We start from the raw sequence: 24,227 nt of genomic DNA on the forward strand, positions 1-24,227 counted from the left end.
GTGTATTGTCTTGAGCCTTCAGTGCAAACAATATCTTAAACTCCAGCCCAGCCTGGTCCGGCGGTGGTCCGGGCAGAGGGTGTGCGGGGGGCGGCAGGGGTACCTGCCGTGCTGGCAGCACCTGGCTGCTGGTGGGAACAAACGCGCCACCTTAGAATCACATCACATAGAGCAAACTGTGTGTTTCCACAGCTCTTTGTTTTCCTCTGTTTTGATGTGGTCCCTGACGCTTTGCCGCCTTGTCTCCAGAGATGTTCTTTTTGGTAATCACCCCCCTCGCCGGCGTGCCTGTGTGCGATAACGGGGCCGGCATGCTACAACTGCCATGGGACAGTGCTTTTCTTCTTTGGGGGAAAAGGCTTAAAGCTCATTTTCTTTCAGAATTAGAGAGTTTGGGATATACTTAGGAGGGTTCATTTCTCACACTGGTGGTCAGGTTCCTAAATTATTTTTGACAGCCGTATGTAATGATATACAAATGGGAAAGTGATGGAGTAGCAGAAAATTGACTGGCAAGGACAGCGTAATGTAGTTAGAGAGCAATACTTAGTAAAAAGCCATGGAGACTACGGCAGTGTTCCTGGAGCAAACGAATAGTAGGACCACGGTCAGGCCGTGAAAAAGGTAATGATATGACTCTGTGACCTTTAAAGCTACTTAGGGCATTCAGATGCTTTGGATTTTCAAGTCTCTATAGAATTACACAAACTGGTCATGCTTGTGACTTTCCTCCTAGGTTTCTGCAGTATTTAAACAATTTGAAGAACCCTGAAATGGTTCACAAAACGGGGAATCAAGGGTTGCTCGTGTGCCTGCCTCGCAGAGTGCAGCAGACCTTCCTGACCGGCTACGGAGAAGAGCCGAGCAGGGTCTGGGATGGCTGTACTGAATCTCCCCCGACACTGCCCCAGAGCTCACCGTCCTCTTGGAAAGGCAACGTCCCATGGGATGTGGGCGTCCGAGGGATGAGCCCCGCAGCCCTCCCAGCCAGGCTCCCACACGCCCAGTCTGGGAAGTGGGATGCTGTCCTGGGAAAGCAGGCAGAGAGGTAAGCGGGCATCGTAGGAGCCGGAGGGGCTGGAAGCTGTCGTTTTCTGCTCAGCCCATTCTCTGGGCAAAGCTGCTGTTGAATAATAATGTCAGTCACACGCGAGGTGCAGGGCAGAGCTGAGGTTGGGCTATTTAAATGATACTCGCGTGTGCCAAGAAAACAAACAGAAAGGGCCAGTCAAAGCTTTTCAGTGTCATTGACACCCTCGGACGTGCCAGAGCCGGGAACAAAGCCCGCATTGTGGCGGAGCACAGCCTGCGAGTCTGTTCGGAGCGGGCAGATGCGGGGTTGCCCACCCTGCTGTGCCGTGGCCAGTTGGCCACGTGGGGTCCCTTTCAAGGTGGGTGGCGAGACATGTCCTCCCGTGCAGCCCTGGGCTTTCTCCTGAGCAAGGAGGGTAAACAAAACGTGGCCTCTGTGTCCCCGTGCGTGCCAGGGGTGGCAAGTGGCCAGGCACTTGAGGGGGGATGCTGTCAGGGCAGGGGTGGCGAGAAGCCGTACGGCAGAGGGAACTCCAGCCCTGCCTCCGTGGTGGGCAGGAGCGGGTCGGCATGGGGTCGCTGGCCCTGACAGAGCGTGCCCCAAGCGTTTTTGGGCAGGTTGCCGCGGAGCTTGTCTGTGTGCCCCTAGAAAGTGCCGAGCAGGCTCTGGAGGAAGGGCGGCAGCGGTTCGTTGAGGGACCTGGGGAATGGGCACACGGTGCTGCTCGGTCCGGGCTGCAGCCCTCGTGCTGTGCCCCATTTCGCTGCTCTCGCCAGTGCTGGTCCCTCACCTGTAAACGGAGGATAATGTTTCATCTGCTTCTGGGAGCAGCTGTGGTCTATTATTTTGTGCGTACATGTGTCGCCCGTTCTAGCAGGGCTACGACTTCTCTTAAAGCTCCTGGGCACGCCAGAACCGCAGGGAACGCGCTGCCGTTCGGGGGCGCCGGGTGTTGGTGACCGTCAGGTGCAGCCTCAGGTCCCTGTGGGTTTGGGCGATTTGCTCCATCGCGGTACGTGCAGCAAGGGAGGGAGGCAAGGGTTAAGCACGGGGCCCCACTGGAGAGAGGGAAATAACGAGTGTGGCAGGGGAGCGGGAGGGAGCCGTGGGGTCCCTCGCTCTGCAGCGAGCGCTGGGCTCCAGCTGCCTCCCATACATATGCTGCTCATTTTTCATACTGAACACAGCTGCCGCCAGCATCTCTTTCCTACCCCTGTTCCTGCCAGTTTTATGAGAAAAGAATAAAGAGGGGAAACATATAACTGCAGAGGTTCATTTGCCAATTGTCAGGCTGCCGGTGCATCAGAAATAGAGTCATCGGTCTGCTTCCTCCACCGCGCCGGGGCTGCGCAGGCATCTTTTCATTAGCAGCATTATTTATTCATGGCCCTCCCAAACTGCTCTCCTTTTTGGAAAAAGGGACCTGCTGATGCTCCTGTTTTTTCCAGGGTGGCTTTGGCCTTGGTTAGCTCACTCCGTGCGCGGGTGGGATGGGAGAAGCTGCCTTTCCCAGAGACCTCAGCCTCTACCCCGGGGTGAAGCCCTTCCCTTCGCCGGCAGGCTGCGATCGATCAGATCAGCGAGGGCAGACGCGGGCGGTGGGGTCTGGCTGATGCCGACGGCTGCCCCTCTTTCTTTAGCTTGGTAATTAGAAGCTCTCACAGAGAGGGAAGAGAGGTCACGCATGGAGTGGGCCTATTAACCCTGTCCCTTGCCAGCTACCCTGCAGAGAAATGCCCTTGGAGCAGCTGCTCTGGTACGGGCTGCCAGCAGGAAGGCAGCCGAGGGGAGGGAAGATCCCCTTCCACCTCCGCTGCCCCACACACCGGTGGGGATTCGCCTCCCATGGAAGGTTTGCGGCTGAAAAACACAACGCTAGGGACTGAATTTTGTCTAAAAGCGTTGGTAGACTCATCTCTCTCATACGGCAATAAGAACCACCATGGTGGTTCCCTGTGCCCCGCGCCCTGCCAGAGGCAGGAGAGTGAAAGCAGGTCATACCCACCAGTCCTTCTCCTGGTGCATCCTCACAGATTTTTGGCATTCCCAAGTTGACCTTAATGAACTGATCTTCTGCAAGGCTGTTCAATGCCATCTACTTTCAGCCTCCTCAGGCAACGAGTTGCACGTTTCCATAGCTGGGAGGACCTTCCCCTCATTTCCAGCCTCCCTAGAAACTGAGGGCTACCAATTTTCACGAAAGCCAGTTTACTTTGTGGTTTCAGTCAAAGCCCTTTCAACCTCATAGCTTCTCCTAGAGTCAATCTGTAGGTAGACTCAGCAGCAGTCTGCAGGATCCCCCTCGCAGTCTGTTGGGTCTATTGCTGTACTGACGCCAGTGATATTTATGGAAATATATGCAGAAGTTCCTCAGGCTCTGATGGAGCAGAAATAGTTTCATGGCATTATTTGCCCAAAATGCCACAGTTTTGAGTGCTGTATCCAGACAGTGAGAAGCTGATGTCAAAGTAACTGTTTACAGCAGGAGCTGATATGGCTTCTAGGGACAAGTGACTTAGCATTGCAGCACTGGGAGCATTAATGCAGCAATTTCGAAGTTTATGTATAAGCTCTGAGCTTATATCACCTCTGCCTTTCATCAAAGCAATGCCATAGCCCCAGAGCTGCTCTTTGATTCCACTTCTCCCATGCAGCAAAACAGCAGCCCAAGGAAAAGCAGGTAAAGATGAAAGCTAAACTCTTTGCCCAACCTTCTCTGGCTACAAAAGCCATTCCAGCTTTTATTTCAGATAATGGGAGGCCCTTGGTTAGTTTTCCCAGTTTCCCAGGGGCACTTCCAAGCCGCAGGCAGCGGTGTTTGCTCTGCGGTGTGCAAAGGGAGGGGAAGTGGGTGTTTAAAGTGCTGACTTGGTGGTGGCACTGGAAATGAAGTCATGTCCCAAAGGATGGGAATGTTGTGGGGAAGGTTTGATGGGTGAAAACCACCATGTTGTGACCTGTGACCCACCGAAACCCCTAATTGTGTGTTTAAAGTAAACCCCAGACTAGCGCTGTTCCTTTTGCCTCTGTCTTGGCAAGTTGCCTTTGGCTTTGAGGGCTCCTATCACTCATCTTGTGGTTAGCTGGTCAGGAGTCGCCCTAGTAGTTAGGAAAGGAATGTTAAAGGCCTGTTGTGTAAACCAACCGCTGTCTGAACAGACTTTGTTTTCAATGTAAATCTGCTGCAGGGAATGATTTAACCTTCATTTATTCTTTTTTTTTTATTATTTCATTAAATAAGATTTATACAGGTATAGTATTGGAAAGGTCATCCATCCCCCGAGCTGTGGGAAGAGCTCTGTGCATTCCTCCCTCTTCACTTTTCTGCTTTACCCCTTATTTCGGGGTGGGAAAGCACAAAGGCTGGGTTTTGTTGCCTTCCTGGAAAGTTAATTTATATCTGCGTGGTACACACAACCCCCTCAGCCCTCCTGCCCCTCATTCCCACACTTAATGAATCCTCCCCGCTCAGCAGTATTTCAGCTGGAGTAACCAGGAGCCCTGTTCGATGGCTGTGCCGCCTTTCCCCAAGGGATTGCATCCCAGCTGAGGGGAAGCAGGGGCTTATTCCACTCCTCTCCCTGAGAAAACATTAGATGATGTCTCTGATGACTGCAGCAAGGACCTGGAGTTTGGGCTCAGGTTCTCTGGCTTGCTATGCTGCTAGTGATTCGCTCTGCGCTCTTTCTGCAGGCTGCTCCTCTTGTATCTCTGAAATGAGATATTTTATGTTTTTCTTGTTTACTGATATGTTATGAGGCAGAATGAGGGTTTTTTGCAAAGGTATTTAGGGTCCCATAGCAGCAAAGCGTCAGTGATTTGACACACCAACATCAGTGTGCTCACAGTCGTGCTCTGTTTATCCTATCAGCTAGGCTGGCCGTCCAGCTCTGAGCACAGCATCCACCCAGAAGCGTCTCTAGTCACGTAGAGAAGACTTCATCCAGGCACGAAGGTTTGCAAGCCAAGGTGGCAGAGCTGGAAAGGATGTTTTGCAGCTTTCCTAACAGCAACCTGGCCTCCAGGGCTTTCCTGAACCCAGAGAACAGATGGCTGGGCTGGAGGCTGGGATGCAAGGACAAGGGACTCTTGTTGACATTACCTTTACCAGAGTGTCTTTCATCATTAGCATGTAAATGCCACCAAGCACCCAGGAATTATCCGTCTATGATCTCTTCATTAGAAGAGGCCTCTGATCAGGTTAATCTCACTTTCCCCGTGTGGAAAGGAGGATGCTGAGCAGCTGTATCCACCAGCAAGTAAAGGTAGAGTGAATTTCTGAGAAGGAAGGATGCTGCAAGCATCAGGTTTTAAGGGAATCGGCAGTGATTGCTTTGGCTCTTGCACAGAAATGCAAAGGCTGAAATAGCGGCGTTGATGGAAGTAATTGAGACTAATGGGACTAGTCCTCTGCAGCAGGTGCCCTGGAATATGTGTGCGGTGGATGCTGGCTAGCCTGGGTCTCCTGCGGAAAGGAGGGGAGCGGTGGAAGCTTCCAGCCTGGTGCATTTTTTCAGCCTCTCGATGGTCTGCTCTCCCTCTTGGGAAGCAGAAGCCAAAGCGAGCATGGGGGAGGGTGGAGGAAATGTGTTTTAACAGTAAATATGGCCTTGTTATTTATCAATGCAGAGTAATTGAAGTAATTTCATGTCGTTTTTAAATGCAGCGCCTAGGGATCTAATCTATCTGTCTAATATTAATGGGTAATATTTGGTTGCCTCATTCATTCATTACTGTTTTCATTAAGACTCTAATCCCATTTAGGAGTCTGTTTGTCATTTTAAACTCCTCTGTTTTATCTTAGCCTGCCACAATCCTTTTTAACAACTTAACTGAATTCATGAGTTCTAGGCTAGCAGCTTGGGGGAAGGGGCCTCTGCTGTCTAGCATGTGGTTTTTATGGGGAGAGAGGAAAAACAGACGGCTGAAGGCAATTGCAAGCAGCAGGCACTGAGCTTTCCTGTGATACACACCACTGAGATTTAGGTCTTTCATAACAGATCTCGATGTCTGCGTTTCAGAGCATGGAGCTCCCTTCTCTGACACAGGGAGTGCATTGACACCTGCTTTGAAGCCTCCATCATTTCAAACCCAATATAAGAAGCTGCTTGGAGCAGGGCCGTTGCTTACAAATGCTTGCGGTGTTTCCAGACGGACGCTATCGTTCCCTCCGAGGCATCCCGGCTTCCAGTCGTTATCACATCGCGGGTGCTCCTTAACACCAACACCCGGGCAGTGCTGATGGGGGCTGCGGGGACGCGCGCTGAAATGTCAGCCCCCCAGAACATCTGTGCTGGGGCAAACTCCGAGCAGCGCAGCCTTTGATTTCAAGGTGGAGCAAGCTGCATCGGTGCGGCTGGTACCCACCAGCATGGCACTTGTACCGGTGCTGCTGCCCGGGGAGCAAACACCCCGCAGGAGACGGGCCCGGAGGGATGGCTGTTTGCTGCAGGCAGCAGGAGGGGAGATTTGTCCTGCTGTAGCTCATGTTGCAGATATTCCCAGCTGGACATCTCCCGACCGCACCAGCTTCAGCCCTATGGATGGCATAGCCGTTTGCTGTCCAAGCTTGCATGGTCTAGGGACAGAGTTAAAGCAAACCTGCCCTTTTTCTGCCTAAAGCACAGCAGAGCATTGCACAGAAGAAATAAAGGGATTTCTATAAAGTGAACTGAGATCCTCTCTGAGGAGGAAACGGTGATGCCTGAGATGCCCCTGCGTGTGCCGGCCGGCGTGATCGCTGCAGACAAAAGTTAAGCGCGGAATCAGAGCTGCGATCGGGGCGTTTCATGTCGCAGAGCAACCTCTTCCCACCGCCTGGTGCTGGGGCTCTGTCCCCCGTCCGAGCTCGAAGCCTTGGCAGGGTCCCTGCGGTGCTGCCGGGCATCACCTGTAGTGCCGAGCGGGCAGCGGAGCCGGGCATCCCCTGCGCTGCACGGCATCCAACTCTTAATTAGAGTCCCAGGGAATCGAACCATTGTGCTGTTAATGACTCTCTGGCAATGTTCTGACTAAAACAGTAATTTTAATAAGCGCAGCCCAATTGCAAGTGTTCGTTGAACACCTAATTACATCGGTTATAACTCCAAAATTATTCCGAATTCTATTTTTGCCACTTCCTTGCAAAACAGATAGGGAAAGAAGAGCGCATTTTATAATTATTCACCTTAATTAATTTTCTGAGCTTCTGTTAAAACTTTTAAATGGCTGCAGGGAATGCACTACGAGTTACATGGCAGCAAGGCAAAGCACTGAACGCAGAGGCCGTGAACTGATGCGAGATAAAAGTTTACTGTGTTGGATTGATCCCCACCTGAGCCTAGAAATTTTGGAAAGCTGCTCCCCTTTTATCCTTATTAATTAGTTCCCCTGAGGCCTGGACTAATCAGTGCTGCAGAGGACACTGCTCATTGGCTGGGTGGCCGTGGCAGGGTGGTCTCGCTGAGCGGCGTCAGAAGACGGTGCCAACCCTTCAAGAAGCCACTTCTGATGGCAGCGGTGATGTCCCCTGGCAGGGATGCTTGGATGTGCCACGCGGCCGCATCCCCCCCTCGCCCTGAAATCCGGAGCAAGCCTAGAGGGACCTCCCACAGGCAGCGGGAAGGTTTTGTCACCCTGGCCGGTGCCAGCAGCACAGGGAGCTGCTGCGGAGGATCTCCCGCCCGGCCGGAGCTGCTTGGTGGCAGCGCTGTGCGGCATGCCTGGAAAGAGCCTGATTTCCAGAAACTCACTTGAACTTTTTTTTTTTGCAGTCAGGAACAAAAACGCAGCTCCCCTGAGGCGTGGTGGTTTTCCAGGGGAGGAAACACGTGGTTGTATTGCGGCATAACCAGGTTTTTGTGGTGGAGACCTTTAGCATCTCATTCCTCCTTATTAATGTGTGTAAACATTTATCCCATTACCCCCTTTTCTTGTCAAGTGGAGTTTCTGTGGGTCAGTTCTGTGGGAGAACAGAGCAGCTTAGTGTCCCAGAGGAGACAGATGCTCTGCTAAGGACCCCGTACTCCCCAGCTGCGGTGCCCGCCGTGTGCGTGGGGGGGCACCGGGCTCCCCAGCCAGCACCGTGCGGGACAGGACCAGCGCGGGACACGGCCACCGCGGGGGAGCTGGGCAGGAGCGAGCGTGTGGCTGCACCTCTGCAGTTGGGTTTGACATAATTATTCAATCCATAAATTTTGCTGCGTTTGCTGGTTCCAGAAACCTGTGTAAATACTTCAGCCAGTGTTTTTATTTCTACGCTGGAGACGAAAGATTCGCTTCCTAATCTTGCACATGCACAAGGTTTTCCTGCTGGCCTGCTCTCCTGTAGCAGCGGACACGTGTAGCTGATAGAGGCAGCAGCCCGGCCGCGCATCCCCTGCCCCTTGCTTTCCAGAGGCAGATGGTCCGTGCAAAACAAAAGGGAGAGCTGACACTGCCAAGCCACTTTGGAGCGGTGGCTGTCCCACGTACGCTGGCCCTGGTGTGCTCGGGGCTAGCTCTGAGCATGGCATGGGCATGTGAACAGCAAGCGCAGGATCCCAAACACCGTGCACAGCCCCGAGGGCTGCAGGCGATGCACAGCCGGGATCTGAGGGGGGGCGAGGGACGGGGACACCCAACCTGGTCAGTGCCCATGCCAGGCGGCTGGTACCCTGCCCCTCTACCACCTCCTGCACGAGTCCGCTCTGCAGCGAGCAAGTGGCACCGTCGCCTGCCGAGGGCAGAGGAGGAGCTGCCAGATTGAACAGACCGAGCGTTCGGTGAACGGTCGCAGGCGGCCCGTGTTGGAGATGAAAACCCATTTCTCCTCCTCCAGGTTTACATGACGCTGTGCTGCTCCTGGGAGCGGGGATGGGATCTCTGCCTGGCGCTTCGTTATTCCAACAAATCTCGCTCAGATATTTCATACTGATGCAATGACTAACTCGAGTTGTGGTAAACCACAGGAAAGCATTTGTCTGCAGGAGCCTGTGTGCCAGAACATGAGTCTGCTCCAAGCCCGACTCCTGCCGGCTGCTGCTGGGTTGGATGGAGGAAACTCTGGCTTGAGGATGATTTTACAGCTTGATCGAGTCTTATTTTGGGGTATTTGCTGTTTTTTCACTCTTTCTTGCTTTCCAGAGGAGGCAGCACTTACTTTCCTCACCTCCCTCAGGAGCCTAGCACTGTACATGGAGGGTAGCGGGGAGTCAAGGAGACAGGTATGCTTGGAGAAGGTCTGATTACTTGCTAAGAAAGCCAGCCGGACTCCTCTGCTCAAACACATGTTGTCCTCATAAGATGCTAATGAGGTTCTTATAGCAGTAAAGCCAAACTCATTGAAGAGGTTGCTTGGATCAGAGTTTAAGGGGCTTTCTCCGCATGCATCTGCAGCACTGTAATTAAATAATCCCTTTGTAGCCATGGAAACATTGTCTCTGTGTCCTCTCCCACTCGCTGCTTTTCTGCCAAAAGTTACAGGCGTTGATTTGGTTCTGACAGCCCTTTGGTAGCTCTGATAATCCTTTCTCTGCTGAGCGGCGTGGGAGAAGAGAGACGGGTCCTCCAGTAGCTGCTGTACCTGTCAGGAGAACTCCCCCTCATCCGCTCCTTCCCTGGGTGCATACCTTCATCTGATGCAGGGACTAATGGCTGAGTCCCTGATGGAGCAGGTATTCCTGCCTTCAGAGGCTCAGCAGCACTTTGAGGATGCTCCTCAAGGCTTTTCAGTTAAAACGCTCCCCCTTTGCCACCTTCCTCCGTGTCCTGACTGCTGCCCCGTGCAATGCCCTGGCTGCATCCCGCTCACTGCTGGGTCTCCCGTGCTCACTGCGGGCATCAGTCGTAGCGTGTCCGAGACCTCCACCAGCTCCGCTGGAGTCAAGAATAAGTCACTTCCAGGTAGGACTTTTCACGCAGCCTGTGGCAGATTGGACCTGCAACAAGCGCTCCACAGCCCTGCACGCTGGTTTTTCCCTTGGCAGAAGCAGTGTCATGGTTGAACAGTTCTGCATGAAGACACAGGGAGGAGAAACAGCGGGAAGAAGAGCCTGTCAAACTTTTTACAAGCCTCTGAGAAAGTTTGACTTTATTTTCCCCAGCTCTGTCACCCTGACACGTTAACAGCTGGAACTGATGAGTCGTCCTTGCTCCTTCCCACACTTTTTCATGTCTCCTGCAGCAGCACAAAGTGGTGTTTTTTCATGAATGAAGGGAAGAATAAAATCTCATTGGAAAGTTCATCAACTTTGGGCTCCTGCTCACTGAGTGATAGATAGCTTTAATTACATTGAACTAGTTGGCATCTCTACTACACTCCCCAAAGTCATTAAAAATAGATTTTCTGTTTGAACTCCAGCACCCCGAGGGGTCTGCAGGCAGTGTGCCGTGGCGGTGGGACGCCCTGGGGGCTGTCTCCAGCCAGGGAGGTCAGAGGCCTGTGCTGGTAGCAGGCGTAAGCTATGGAAGCTTTGCTTTGTTTGTTTATTTTATGTATTTATTTATTTGGAACTGGATTCTCGCACTTATTTTATTTTCTCTGGGGGCTGGCAGAGTTTGAGGTCATGTGTTTTGGAGAGTCTGTATTGATTTTTATTTCTTTTTTGCTGATGTTATGGGTCAGGCAGTCAAGGAAAGCAGTAATGAGACTTTATCATTTAATTATTGAGAAGCAGGTTCATAAATAGGGAACTGAAAAACTCAGCAGCAGAGTTTCAGCATGGACAGAAGGAAGAGAGGTAGCAATTGGGCTGGGGGGAGGAGGGCTCTGCCCTCAGGAGTAAGGAAATTCCCCAGGAGTGTTCTTTTCTTGGCTGTCGTCCTTTACGCTGGTGCTCCTCAGCTCTGATGGATTGCTTTATCGCTTTGCATTTGCTGCGACCACACTGATGTGGAGTGCCCGTCACCTTTTCTTATCCCCGAAATGAGTTGCTGTCTGCTTCAGCAGAGGTATCGTGGCCTCGCGGGTGTCTCGGGGCTCTGCAGGGGAGCAGCGATCTCGCAGGCAAGGAGGTGCAGGATTTGAGGCCGCATTTGGAAAATTCCTGCATGCCTCTGCTTGGCTTCAGCACCCCTCACCTCATGTTTCTGGGAGCTGGAGCAGAAATCTCAAGGCATCCACAACTGGCATCTGTTTTTGAAGCTCACGCTTGGCTGTGAGGTCTGCTGGCGCTCCAGGATGGGGCTGGAGTCGGGAGCTGTGCTCCCTGGGTGCTGCAGGACCTCGTGCTCCTGCTCTGCGGATAAGTTCATCAGCTCAGGCAACAGCTTTCTAGGGGCTTAGTCCGGGGTGGGGAATACACTCCTGAAGTGGTGATAGACCTTCTCAGATGTTTGCTCTGAGCGCCAGGAGCATTCCTCTGACCTATCTTCTCTAATGTAAACAAAGAAAAGTATTTGCATTTAAAAACTAAATACTGAAAACCAAAGCCCTTTCCAAATAAACCATTCTGCTGCACACAGAGCCGCCCCAGGGGCTGGCGAGGATGAGAGAGCAAATAGACCAAGCTGTGACAGATGGGAGTCACATTGGTTATGCATAGCTGCGAGGTGCTGGTGCCCGCTGGGATGGGGATGCCGGGATGAGGATGCTGCGAGTGCCTGTGGCCATCGGAGCAGGGCTGGGCAGGCGGGACCCGGCGGTGGCCACAATTTGGGGTTACTGAGTGGGTGCCTGATGACTGCACCCGCTCCTCTGCCTTCGGAAAGCTGTGGACCTGCACAGCCGGCAGGCAGGATCTCTCCTTTCTCCCTCCCTGCCCTCTCCGCTGCCTTGCCGTGGGCAGCCGCCTCCCAGCTGCGGGCAGCAAACCGCTCCAGACTTCGCTGGTTCTGCTGTATCTGGTTACCGACAGAAACATTTCGTTCCTTGCTTGAGCCACCTGTGGCTGTAAAATCCGCCGGGGCTGATCCTCTGAAGCCTCGTTCCTCCTTTGCTGCGGAGCTGAGCTGCTGGCGCGGGCAGGGGCTCCTTCGAGGCTGAGCAGGATCCGCTCCCATCGTCAGGAATGTCGGTGTGCTGCCGTGATGCTTGACGGCCGGGGATGCGGGCGGCTGCGCTTGTGACAGCGATGGCCTCTGCCACCGCCGTACCAGAGACCATCAGCAATCCCTCTGCTGTCTTCTCTTTTATTTTCCCTCCTGGTTTTCCTTTCTATCTCATTTTCTTATTATTTCCTTCCTATTCAGCTGCTTCTTTGCCTCCACCCTCTCTTTTTCCTTTTCCTTGATGGCAGTCAGTGGCTGAGGAGTGCATGGGGGGAAGTTCTTGGACGTGGGAGTCTGCTGTTCGTTCCCTGCCCCAATCTGTGTTGGTTTTCCTTCCATCTGCAGGTACTGGTGTTCCTTGTCTTCCCTCCCCAGTGCAGCAGTTCACACGCACAAATGGTTTGGTCTCATAATGATAATTAGGCTGGCAGAGAACAGTTTAAAAATATGTAAAGCCAAGAGAGTGTTTCCAGCCTGCCATCAGGAAGAGTAAGGGCATCTGAGCTTTACTTCTGTGCTGTCTCTGAAGGAAATATACCTTTCAGTCCTCTGTGTTTGCAATATGTATGCGATAACATACGGATATGTCCTAATTTTAATGGGATTTTTCTTGGTTTTCCGTTAAAATTAAACATACTGTTTCGAGGGTTGGAGTATTTTCAGTATTTGGATCGTGGATGGTAATGGTGGTTGACTATGCATTAGTGCTGTGAGAGCTGGGCAAATACTGCAAACCTCCCCAACCTTTTCCATGCATGCAAATATTTCATAGGATTGTAGACTCACAGAATGGTTTGGGTTGCGCGGGACCTTAAAGATCATCTAGTTCCAAGCCACCTGCCATGGGCAGGGACACCTTTCCCTAAACCAGGTTGCTCCAAGCCCCATCCAACCTGGCCTCAAACACTTCCAGGGATGGGGCAGCCACAACCTCACTGGGCAACCTGTTCCATTTAAATGCCTTCTGTTCATAATCTTTTTGAACTTCTTCATTTAAACATTTACTTGAGTATTGGAGCAATGCGGGTTTTCTGGCATTAATTTTTATGAAGGGTGAATTTCAAAGTCACGGGCATAAGTATTGGAGGAAAAGCAGATGGTTTATTCTCCTCCGAAGTCTTAGACCTTCCTCCAGCCAGGGACCATGGGGCATATCCAAGCAGTCGGGGCTACAGAAGTGCTGGCCCAGAGGCCCCCTCGGGACTCTGCTGCCCTAATACTGTGCTTGGTTGGACCAGGTACCCCAGCTCAGCCAGTGCCAGCCCACCCACGCGCCTCTGCCAGGTCTGCTTCGGTCAGTAAACACTGAGTGATGCAAAGGGGAGAACGGTGAAGTTCTCTGCCCTGCATTTTGCAGGCATTACAAAGAAAGGATTGAATGGTCCTATTTGGGCTAGAAACCTGTGACTCTAGGCATTGTTCAAAATTTCTGTGTAATTTTTAAAGAATTATCATGCGGAGAAGCCACAGCTTCTGAGCAGAAAAAGAACGCAAATGCCTAACATAAAATTATCTGTAACGAACTGTTATTCATATAATTCAAATCCTCTGTTATTTATAGAGTGCTGTGAGAGCATCCAGCTCCTCACAAACATGAAACAAGCCCTGAGCTGCATATAAATCACAGGGACAGATCCTGTCAAGCCTCACACTGTGGGTAAGAGGCAGGGGATCAGCAGTGCCTGATGATTTTGGGGCTATCCTGACCTCCGGCGTGGGTGAGAGCCGTCCACCAGCACAGCTCAACATGCTGGGCAGCTTTTAGGGGAAACCCAGTGACCTCCCTCGCCGTACCCTGCGGTGGCCAGTGACTCCCGTGGGGGCTGCTGAGAGCCACCGCGGCTCCGTGGGCTGCTCGTTTGGTTTGAAAAACATGCCTTTGCTCCTAAGCTCCCATCCAGGAGCAGTGCAATGTCTGCATCTCTGGTCTGCGCTGGGAAATGGCAGGTCATTACCGGTGATGGGGTGGGCGCGGGCACGGCTGCAGCGCCGGGCAGGGTGCAGGAGCACGGCACACGCCGTCTGAGCCCGGGATCGGCCACCCCGGTCCTGAGAGGGAAGAAGCAAAGCAGGTAAAATCGCATCATGTATGGCCACCCAAGTCACAGACAAGACCCTGAGAGGGCACTCCGGGTGCCGTTTGCAGCCAAGGATCAAACCCAAGCCTTTTCTTTACACCTCCAAGCCCTTTCTTTACACCTCTGTGCTATTCCATCACCCTGCATTTCTCTTCTCCATTTCTGAAGATCTTTACAGCCATCACAGGTGAAATGCGTACCTGGCATACCTGGCTCTGCCTCTCACACCCTTCAGTTCCAGCTCCAGGGCTGCTTTGCTCTTAACATACCCCAAGCTGAGCCCTGTGCCTGTCCCGCGGACTTCATCTCGGCAAAAAAAACGCCCAGCCCCGCGGATCCACACGCAATTTTTGTTTTAGGAAAAGCTGTTAAGTAGGGCTGAGGAAACAAGAAGAATAGCAGCCCTATTGGTGTCGTGTTTAGAGAGGAACTGGGTTCTCACTGTGTCAACAGCACTTGGCGTGAAAGTGGCCGTTGTTTGGTGAGACACTGCTCCTTTCACCCCGCGCGCCCCAGCTGCTGCGAGCCGGGCGCTGTTTTGACGGACAGAGCGAGTGCAATGCCGACAGTTGTTTTAATTTTCAGCCAGTTGCAGGCATCGCTCCTGGGGCCCGAGGGGAGCGGCCGGCGCTGCAGGGCGGCTGTGCCAGGGACAGCAATAATTATTTACAGTATTTGGTAACAGAAATGTAAGTACATTGGAGAGGAATGGGCACCGGCAGGAGCGGTGCAGGAGCACCGCGCTGCGGCATCGGGACAGGAGGTGGAAACGTTCCGCGCCCGCCGGCGGTGGCAGGGCATGGGTCGGAAAGGTTAAAGCGGAATTTCTTCACTGGAGTCAAGCAACAACCCATGGTTAAAGCTTGGTGTCATTTTGGAGCCTTTGGGGTTTTCAGTGCTGATAAACAGGTCAGGACCGTGCTACACCTCAGCATCGCGCAGGGACCTTTCGCGTGTGCGATAAGTGCAAGAGGGGGTTTGCAGCAGCGATCTGGGTTGGTGTTCCCTTGTGCGCTTCCCTCGCTCTTCTGCTGTGGCATCTCTTGCCTGGGAGAGGCAGGCAGCCCCCGGGGGGGTCGTGCCTGGGGCAGCCAAGTCCATGCTAGAGCTGGAAGGGCTCGGGGTGGCCAAGGAGAATTCAAGTAGTGAAATACCCACGTAGGCAGCTGCCAACCTGCAAAATCCCAATGAATTTTATTCCCTGCCAGCTTTTCTTCCTGAAGCAGCTTCCCCCACGGCAAGTGTAAGATAGCAAACTGTAAATCAGGGAGGAGAGGACGCTGCTTTTGCCGCAGGAGCACCTCTGGGCAGGGAGGTCGGGAGGGTTTCTGGCAAACTGGCGCCGGCGGTGGGAAGCCGTCTGGGCTCCCGGCTGCGGCTCTGCTGTGCCCGTGATTCATGGCATGGCTGCGCCCGAGGGACGGAGTGACTTCAAGACTCGGTCCCCAGTATTTCCTATTCTTGGCCAATTTCTGCACAGATGTTGGAACAAATTCATTGAAGTTCGTGCATCGCCATTGTGTTACTTGACTCGCTGGTGAAGCAGGACCTGGAGCTGCTCTCGTTTTGCTGTGCGGAGAGGAGCACTGAACCCGTGTGTTTGCTTCCTTTGCAGGTGTCCCGGGTGCCCGTGGAGTCCTGCGAGCAGTACACGACCTGCGGGGAGTGCCTGAGCTCAGGAGACCCCCACTGCGGCTGGTGCACGCTCCACCACATGTAAGTCCAGCCTTGGCCATTTCGTCTGAGCTGCTGGTGGTGATGATAAAAGCACCTTTCAAAGCCACCAAGCACCTCCCACGCAATCTTTGCAAAAATGAATTAGGCTGAAATTCATTCTTCCCTTCCCTGGACATTCCCTGCATTGCAGCATGAATGCCATCGAAAATCCCTGAGCTCCTGTGAAGAGGTAAAGGGAAACAAATTCTTGGTATAGGAGCGGTGGGTCGCACACCACACAAAGAGGGTGCCATGGACACGATGGGAAAGCAGAATTTAAACCAGTGGGAATGAAGGCCTCGTGTTTTGCACACTCCTGCTTGCCCAAGCTGCAAGTCCCTCCCAATTAATGGGGGATTTTTAAAGGCAGTAGTAGACTTGATTAAATGAGTGGGACTTTGCTTTCAGAGAGGCTACAGCACTGGAACAGAGCAGAGCACCAAGCCCTATTAAATGTATCGGGAAGAGGTATTTAAATTCAGCAATGAAAGGTCAGCGGGTCTGTGCTCCAGCCGTCCCGATGGGGCAGAGCCGGCAGCGCAGGGCTGGGAGCTGGCAGCTCCTCACGCACATCAACAGGCACAAAGGGCTAAGGGTTGGTTTTCTTTTTTCAGGGGAGCTCCAGGAAACACTCTCTGCATTCAGGAGGTGTCTGTGTCCTTCCTTTCTCTCCCCTGCCATAATAACGATCACTTCCTAAGGCGGAAGAGGGACCACCAGGCAGAGGCAGATCGGGGGAGGAGGGGAAAGCCTCGAGGAGGCTGGAGGAGAGGAATAGAAATCCCTCCGGCCATGTGCCAGCTTGCAGAGCAGCCCCGTTAAATGCATGGAAATCGGGGCGGAGGCAGAGTTCAGGGACCCGCACAGCAGCTCTTGGCCACTTGCCTGAGGAGCAGGTGCTGGAGGGGGAGCAGGGAATGGCAGGCTTCTCCGTAAATCCGGCCTGGATTCGGGACCTGCGGGCTTTAGGGTGCAGACCGGCTCCCCACAGCTTGCCAGGTTTGCAAAGAGTTGTTGCCACGCTTGGGGAGATGCAGGAGAACCACTGCAGCCGCTGGCCCTGAGCATCCCGCAGGCTGCACACGGGCAGGGGCTGGGGGCAGTGGCTGGGGGCAGTGGCAGAGCGTGGGGCACAGGCGTCCCGGGCATCTTTTTTTTCTAGCTTTTTTCCTTTCAGACGAGCCTGTCCAGCCCTACAGCTAAGCCACCATATGTGCAGTTGTGTCCGAAAGTCTTTACTGTCCCAGCGGCTTTGTGAGAGGGAAGTGATTTCCATCCCCGGTGATCCCCATCCCTTTGGCTCTTCCCTCGGGGCAGCCATCCCCACTTGCCTTTCCAGCAGTTGGGACAAAAGCCACCACAGCCTTTTGAGGGGACGAGGAAGGGAGGAAAAGGGACGTGCTCTTCTCAGCATGTGGCCCAAGCTGCAGGTCTGTAGGTGCTCCCAGGAACGAGCTGTAGGGGTACAGGAGCATCCACTCAGCCGGGGACAGTGGCCTTGTAGTGCCTGGTGCTGCTGAGCTGGGCAGCAGGAGGGGATGGCTGCATCGAGTAGCTGTAGGTGTGTGTGTTTGGTGTTGCTCCTCAGACTCCTGCAGCAGCTCCTCTGCAAGGATCACTGAGTGCTTTCCTAATGCTAATGAACTGAATCTTCATAAACCACCTGGGAAGCAGGTAAAGGTTGTTATCTTCATTTTGCAGAGAGAAAACCCTCAATGTCAAGAGGAGAGAAAAGTGTCATTTCCTCTGCCCTTTTGGCTGTGACATTTCAGCATTAACCTATTACCAACAAGAGTTTCTTCCCTAATGGTATTTCTCAACTCTCCCTTCAAGTATCTGCAGTTTCCTGGCCTGCTTGGAGCAATGATCATTTTTTTAGCTTTTGTCTTAGGCTGTAAATAATTGAGTTTATCTTGCTGTTCCTGAAGCCTGTCATATTTGTTTGGAGGCCCCAAGTACTGGACTGTTTGTATTTAATTTGTCATCTCTCTCCTCTAATTCTTACATGTCCCTCCGCCAGATGGACCAGCTGCTCCTTTGCTCAGTGGAAGGGTTGCAGGTCAGGGTGTGATGCTCACGCTGTGGTTTCTGAGGGCTGGTAAAAAGGGTGAGGGGCAGAAGAGGAGACGTTTTCGTCCTTGAAAGAGCAAGAGAGTGGCTGGCCGCCTGAGCAAGTGTGGCTATGGTAAACACCAGCACTGAGTCTCGGTTGGGGATTGAAATCCGGTTGTTTCTCCCCACTGCTCGTTGTGGGGTTTTACTCCTCGGGTTTGGGGTCTGTGTTCTGGGGGTACCGAGACTCCCAGGCAGCTCCGGGAATCTCTGTGCAAGAGCTGCGCCCTGCGGAGGAGCAGGGCAGGCCAGCCCGTAGGGCAGCTCCTCTCTGGGCACTTGGCATCCAGCTTTGCCGTTGCCTGAGGCTAAGCTGAGAGCATGGACATGCAGGTGCTGAGCTATCAGGGAGCCAGAAAAAAACCCAGAATTTTAAATGGTGTGTTGGATGTCTGAACAGGTACGGGCGTGAGATAGACAGACGGACCACTGCCCCATTCCAGGTGGCATCAGGCAGTTTGTCCCGCCTTCCACGCCACCAGCCGGAGAGGGATAATAAAGGAAAAGTAAAAGGATCTGAGTTGTCCTGGGATAAGTTTTCATCATCCAAAATTACGTAAACTTTTCCTTGTGTGCTCGTTATGTATTACCGTCTCTTAGAGGCCCGAGTCAGGGCTTAAGGCTCTGTTGCCCAGCAGGGTGCTTGCATGCACGTGTGCATACTGAGAATTTAAGGGTAGTGATAGTAGTGATGCTCATGAATGAGGATTAAATCGGTGAGCTCTGGAAGCAGGAGTCGGTCGTGCTGGCAGTGCAGGCTGACCGGGGTAGCTCTAGCGATGAACTTGAACCCGCCGGCCATGGGCAGTGCATGCCTTGCACCGGGCTTTGAGGAATCCTGGACCCAGGACGTTTGAGAAGGTGCTGAAAAGCAGCAGGACGGGAAAGGTGCTCGTCCTTCTGCAGAACTCTGCTCACCCGGGGATGCGGGAGCAGCAGCGCGGTGGCTGAGCCGCCCGGCTCTGCCCAGCACCTCGGCTGTGTCCTCCCAGCCGGGGGTTTGCTCGCCACGCGAGTTCATCCTCTGCGTGCGAGAGCAGGATCCTGTGCTCCTCCTCTTCTACAAATGGAACGGCGCTCTTTGGGAGCAAGCACAGGCCTCAAGGAGATTGTTAAAGAGTCTCTTCAGCCCAGTGGGATTTGAAACCTGCAAGACTTCCATATGCTGCTCTCTGTGAGTGCGTTATTGTCTACAGACCTATTTATCTCTGTTAGGGCTGTTGCCATAAATAGTATGATAAAAAAGAGCCATTCCAGTGAGTCAATGAGATAAAGGCTCCAGTCAAGAGCTCACTTTAAAGCTATCTTACAGATTCACTTAAACCTCAATAATTCTTCCTCTGGCAGCATTCATATTTAGCTCCATTATACTCCTCAAAAAAAGCTAAAAAAAGCAAGAGGGTGAGGAGAACAGCACCAGTGTTTGCCGGGGATCACACGGGTGGTTTGGAAAGGGAAAGTCTAAACTCCGCTTTTCTTAATCAAAAGCAAAGGGCCTCACGGGGAGGATGATAGTCCACCCTTTCAGAGCGGGAAGCCCTGGTTTTGCCAGGCACTTGTCAGCTGGTCAGAGCTAGATGTGCATGGCAAAATTCAGCCTCTGCGTGGGCAGGGGGTGTTTCTGCTGATGCATGTGGGTGTCTGGGACTGCCCGAGCTGCTCCGTAGGGAACCAGGGAAACAGGCAGTCTGACAGCAGCACCTTGTTAACTCAAGTGACATAAACACGCAAGTAACTGTCAGAAAGGAACTTGCTGGTGGCATGTGGGGCTGGTGACAGCATCTCGATCCTCTGACCTTTGTGCCACCATTTGAAATAGGGTCCAAGATCAGCAATGAGTGCAAAGTGATAAAGTTTGCTGATAGCTTATTAAGCCCATTAACACCAAAAGGCCAATATGTCGTCTGTGCCCAGGGAGGGGGGTTGGAATAAAAGGATTTTCCCCAAGTGACATAAAATAGAAAATCGGTGAGGGATGCCAGTGCTGTGCTGCTGTCTCTGATATCTGGTTTGAAATGCTGATAATTCTTCCCTGGTTTCCCGGTGGGCACTCCTCTACCTGCTGGAAGTAACTTAATTTCACTCCACTCCAAGGATACCTGCAATAGAAAAACAGGGATAACGAGCCATCCTGGAGCACACGGCATGCTAGGAGGCTTGCATTCCTGATGGTGGGAATGGGGAGCCCAAGCTGTGCAAAGCGGCCAAAGCGCAGCCGGCAGCTGCTGGAGAGGAAAGTCCCATTCCTGGCCCTGCTGCACTCCTCAGCTCCAGGAGGAGACGACTAATGAACTATGTGTTTTTGTTTTAATTAGAATGGAGGCATCATCTTGTTACTGCCTGTTACTGCTCTACAGTTTAGTTTCTGTGCAGATTATGAATTTATGGCTTGCAGGGGCCCTGGCCGAGCAGCGGCAGAGTGTCTGGCTCACCCCGCACCCACAGCGCCCGCTGTCCAGTGCGGGCAGGACTGGGAATTGCTCCTGAGATACTTGCGGTTTGTCTTTCCTCCGATGACAGCATATTTTTCGGTGCCCTTTGATCCTAACCTGGAGTTTGCGCCTGCTACCTGGTCCCGGTGCAGAGCGTTACCCCCGGTCCTGCTGATAACTCCCCCTTCCCCTGGTGGAGGCTCTGCCCTCCTGCTGAGCTCAGCCCTGGTCAGCTGTAGCACCTCGTGCTGTTGGACATCTCCCCCGGGTTCTTTCTGTGCTCTGACGTGTGCTCGTGTGCGGCAGGTGCTCCCCGAGGGACAGCTGCGAGCGAGCGGACGAGCCGTACCGGTTTGCAGGCAGCATCGGCCAGTGCATGAGCGTCGCCGTCCAGCCCAGCAGCATCTCCGTCTCCGAGCACAGCCTCCCGGTAGGTGCTGCCGGCAAGCGGGGAGGGGGACACCCGACGGGGAGAGGCATTGCCAGTGCTTTCCAGGTTCGCAGCGGACAGTCCGTTCTCCAGCCTTTCTCCCTTCCCGTCGGCACAAATGTTTTCTCATGAAGTCAGGCTCGCAGAGGGACCGGGGAGGAAAGGGGTCATCCGAGCCGGGGAAGAAGGGGGTGGGGATGGCAGAAACAAATTCCCCTTCCCCTTGGGCCTCAGCTCACATTTCTCTCGGTCCGGTTTCATTAGCTGTTGAAAGGAAAGGCTTTGTTTCCCAAAAAACCTCATCTGCGAGCTGTGCTCAGGCCTGGCTCTCTGAAGCATCCCAGCTGTTGCTCCCGGAGCCCCCCAGCACCCCGTGGCAGCTGGCCTCGCTGCAGCCCCTTCCAGCCCCCCCGGGGCCGGCTGCCCCCGCCTGCGCTCAGCGTCGAAGCGGTACGGGGCTGTTGGGGAGGCCACTCGCCCCTTCAAGCACCGGTTTGCCACGGGGACGGTCCCCATTCGGGATGGGGACAGCGGGGACTTGCTCGTTTCTGATGGCCACGCGTGGCCGGGGCAGGGCTGTCCCTCCCGTGTGCGCAGCGCGGCGGTCGCGGCGCGGGGAGGTTGTTGGAGCCGGTGTGCGTGCGTGTCCCGGTTAAACCACGACGGTGCAGAGGGTTGTCGGGGTGGTCGCTGCTGCTCTCGTGCATTAGAGGCAATGCCCTGCTGCTACTGCTGTCCCAGGTCAGGAACGAGGGCGTCGAGGGTGGCAATGCTTCTGTAGAGCGACCAGGGGGGACACAAAGCTACCATTGCCACCTCTCCTGAACTGCAGTACCCAAAAGCTCAGCAAGGTGGTTTTGTACTGGTAAAGAACCTGCAGGCTTGGCTTGCTTTTTCCTCCTCCGCTTCCCATGAAAGGGCAGCTGGCCACCTCCTGTGGGTGGACGGGTAATTGAAGGGGGTCAGTATTGAATGGGAAAACAGCAGGTACTGAAAATACAAAGGAAACTCAGGCAGCTCTGCCTGCTAATAGGTTGCTGGCCGTGTTTTGTTTCCCCTCTGCCCCTCCTCTCCCCGGCTGCAGCTCAGCCTGCTGGTGAGCGATGCTCCGGACCTGACGGCTGGAGTCACCTGCCTCTTCGGAAACCTGACGGAGGTGGAAGGGCAGGTTTCAGGCAGCCGGGTTGTGTGTGTTTCACCAGCAGCAAAAGATGTTCCTGCCATACCTGTGGATCAGGGTAAGTAACTGACTTCTGGACAGCAATATGACATCTGTGCCACCAGAAAGTGCGGTGTAGGTTTGGAAGTATCTGCCGGCTGGAGCAGACCCTTCGGGGATGCTGCTGGAGAAATTCATGCTCCTGTCAAACACCATTGAACCCAGAGAGCTAAATATGCTTCATCCTTAAGAAATGCATCCCACACAGGGAAAGATAGGCTGGGAGCAGGCAGCACCATGTGCTTGCCCTGTCCTTGCACCCTCCCTGCGCTGCCAGGCAGCTCCCCAAGACAGGACAGGAGCCGTCTGTCCCCCCCCGGGGGGCTCATGAGTGGGGCAGGGGCTCGCAGCCTTGCCACGTGGATCTGGAGAGCGGGAGCCCTCCCCTCGGCCTGGCTCAGCACCCGCGAGTAGGTGGATGCAGTTTCTATTCTTCGGTCCTGATCTTTGGGTTGTTTCTTCATTAATGTCACTGCTGTCATATTTTCTCTTCCCATAACCAAAATGCTACTTGCTTAAAACTCATTTTCTCCTTGGCATCCTTCCAGGTGTCAACTGTGCTTCCCTGCTGATATCTTTGTATTTCTAAGGCATTATATGGAGCCTGAGACTTGGTGAACGCTGGGGGCCGAGAGCCGCAGTTGTAGCAGGGCTAGCATAGACTTACTCACAGCAGCTCTGGAAGAGCAATCTGCTCTTAATTAACCCAGTGCTGAGGCTCCTAAAGAGCTTCGCTAATGCCCTTGTTTCCAGCATTGTCTCCTGCTCTAGTCTTGGGCTGCTTCTCAGAGTAGGCTGAATTAGTGTTTTTATACCAGAGGCAGAATCCTTTAGGGAACAGGATGGGATTCCAAAATCATTTCGCTGTGACCCAAGGCAGCATTTAGACACTGTGTCTCCAACACATTTTGCCATCAAGCCTGATTTGGTTTGGAGGCATTGCTGGAGACAGCCAGCCTGGCACCCTAGGGTGCTCAAGGGCAGCGTCCGGCCGGGGGGATGCTCAGCCCCCAGCTTGGGGAAAACTGTGGCAGGCTCACCACGGGTGGGGGGCCTGATGCCTGGGGGAGTGGGGAGACAAAAGCAACCTGACTTCCACCTTCTACCCCAGAAGCAGATGGCTCGGCACGCTGGCAGGCGGGGAGCGGGTGCCCCCGCGTCTGCTGTCGCTTCCTTCGTTACCGCTGCCGGGACTGATGGGCTCTGGTTTGCATCCCCAGACTGGTTCGGCGTGGTGCTGCAGCTGAAGTCGCGGGAGACGGGGAGGACGTTTGTCAGCACGGAGTTCAAGTTCTACAACTGCAGTGCCCACCAGCTGTGAGTGCTCCCTGCCCGTCCCCGAGCAAAGCCAAACACCGCCTGAAAAAAGAGAAAGGGCTGGGAAAAGGATGCTGGGCTCCGCCACCAGCCGTGGGGGGGTATCAGGCTGCTTGGTTCGGCCAGCAGACCCGTGGGGTAAAAGGGGAGCCCACCGGTCCCCATCTTCTCTAAACTTCTCTGGGTGGCTGTGGAGCTTTCTCTGCCTTGTGAGACGCAGGCGGAGCGAGCCTGGAAAAAAAAAACCTCAACCTGCTGGTGCCCCCAAGCTGCGCGATCCCGCAACTGTGAACTCGGATGCGGCTCCGCGGGCAGCTGGCGAAGGCAGAGCAGAGGGTCAGGGCAGGGGGCTGCAGGCAGCAGGGAGAGGGGCTGCAGGCAGCCAGAGGAGGCAAAGCCCTTCCACACCGCACCGGCCGGGAGAGCAGGGTGCTGGCTACTGCGAGGATGCTCCACGGGGCGAGAGAGGAGGGCATGACCGCCGGAGGGACTGGCTGGGAAGTGTCCAGCCCTGGGGTTCTGAGGACTGTGGTTGTGTTTTAGACGGGGCAAGTGAGAGCGCTGGCAGCAGGAGCTGCCCTCAGAGTCGGGCAGAGCAGCCCCAAGAGCCCGATGCAGCAGCCCAAGCGTGTGGCAGGCACAGGGGGCTGCTCCGCCGAGGGCTGGGGGGGCTCAGCGCCGCTGAGCGCCGTGGAAGCGTATCCCCCATGGGCACATCTGCCCATGGTGCACGCAGCTGGCCAGCCTTAAAAACACGTTTACAAACCTGAAGCGTTTATGGATTTCTCTCTGGAATCAAAGCAAGCCCCAAAGCACCGAAACGAAACGTGGGCAGGACCTGACAGAAATTGGATCGTGAACGGCAGGCCTGACCCGTGGGGCTGGGCGGCATCTGCTGTGGCAGGGCTCAGCTGCCACCTTTGCTCCGGGAGCGTGATCCGTT

The 24,227-nt window shown here is 54.0% G+C and overlaps 1 protein-coding gene across 3 annotated transcripts in view; it reads left to right on the plus strand.

Moving 5' to 3' along the window:
* The window catches only part of PLXNA2 (plexin A2), a 190,380-nt gene that overhangs the window by 98,802 nt on the left and 67,351 nt on the right, over window positions 1-24,227 (plus strand). For all 3 annotated transcript variants that reach the window (XM_075054722.1, XM_075054721.1, XM_075054723.1), the window contains 4 exons: window positions 15,674-15,774; window positions 20,625-20,748; window positions 21,833-21,986; window positions 23,188-23,284. In XM_075054722.1, the coding sequence (XP_074910823.1) occupies window positions 15,674-15,774; window positions 20,625-20,748; window positions 21,833-21,986; window positions 23,188-23,284 (476 nt within the window). The remainder of the gene's footprint in view (window positions 1-15,673; window positions 15,775-20,624; window positions 20,749-21,832; window positions 21,987-23,187; window positions 23,285-24,227) is intronic.

This window comes from Buteo buteo, chromosome 23 (genome assembly GCF_964188355.1).
Source record: "Buteo buteo chromosome 23, bButBut1.hap1.1, whole genome shotgun sequence".
NCBI classification, from domain to species: Eukaryota; Metazoa; Chordata; class Aves; order Accipitriformes; family Accipitridae; genus Buteo; species Buteo buteo.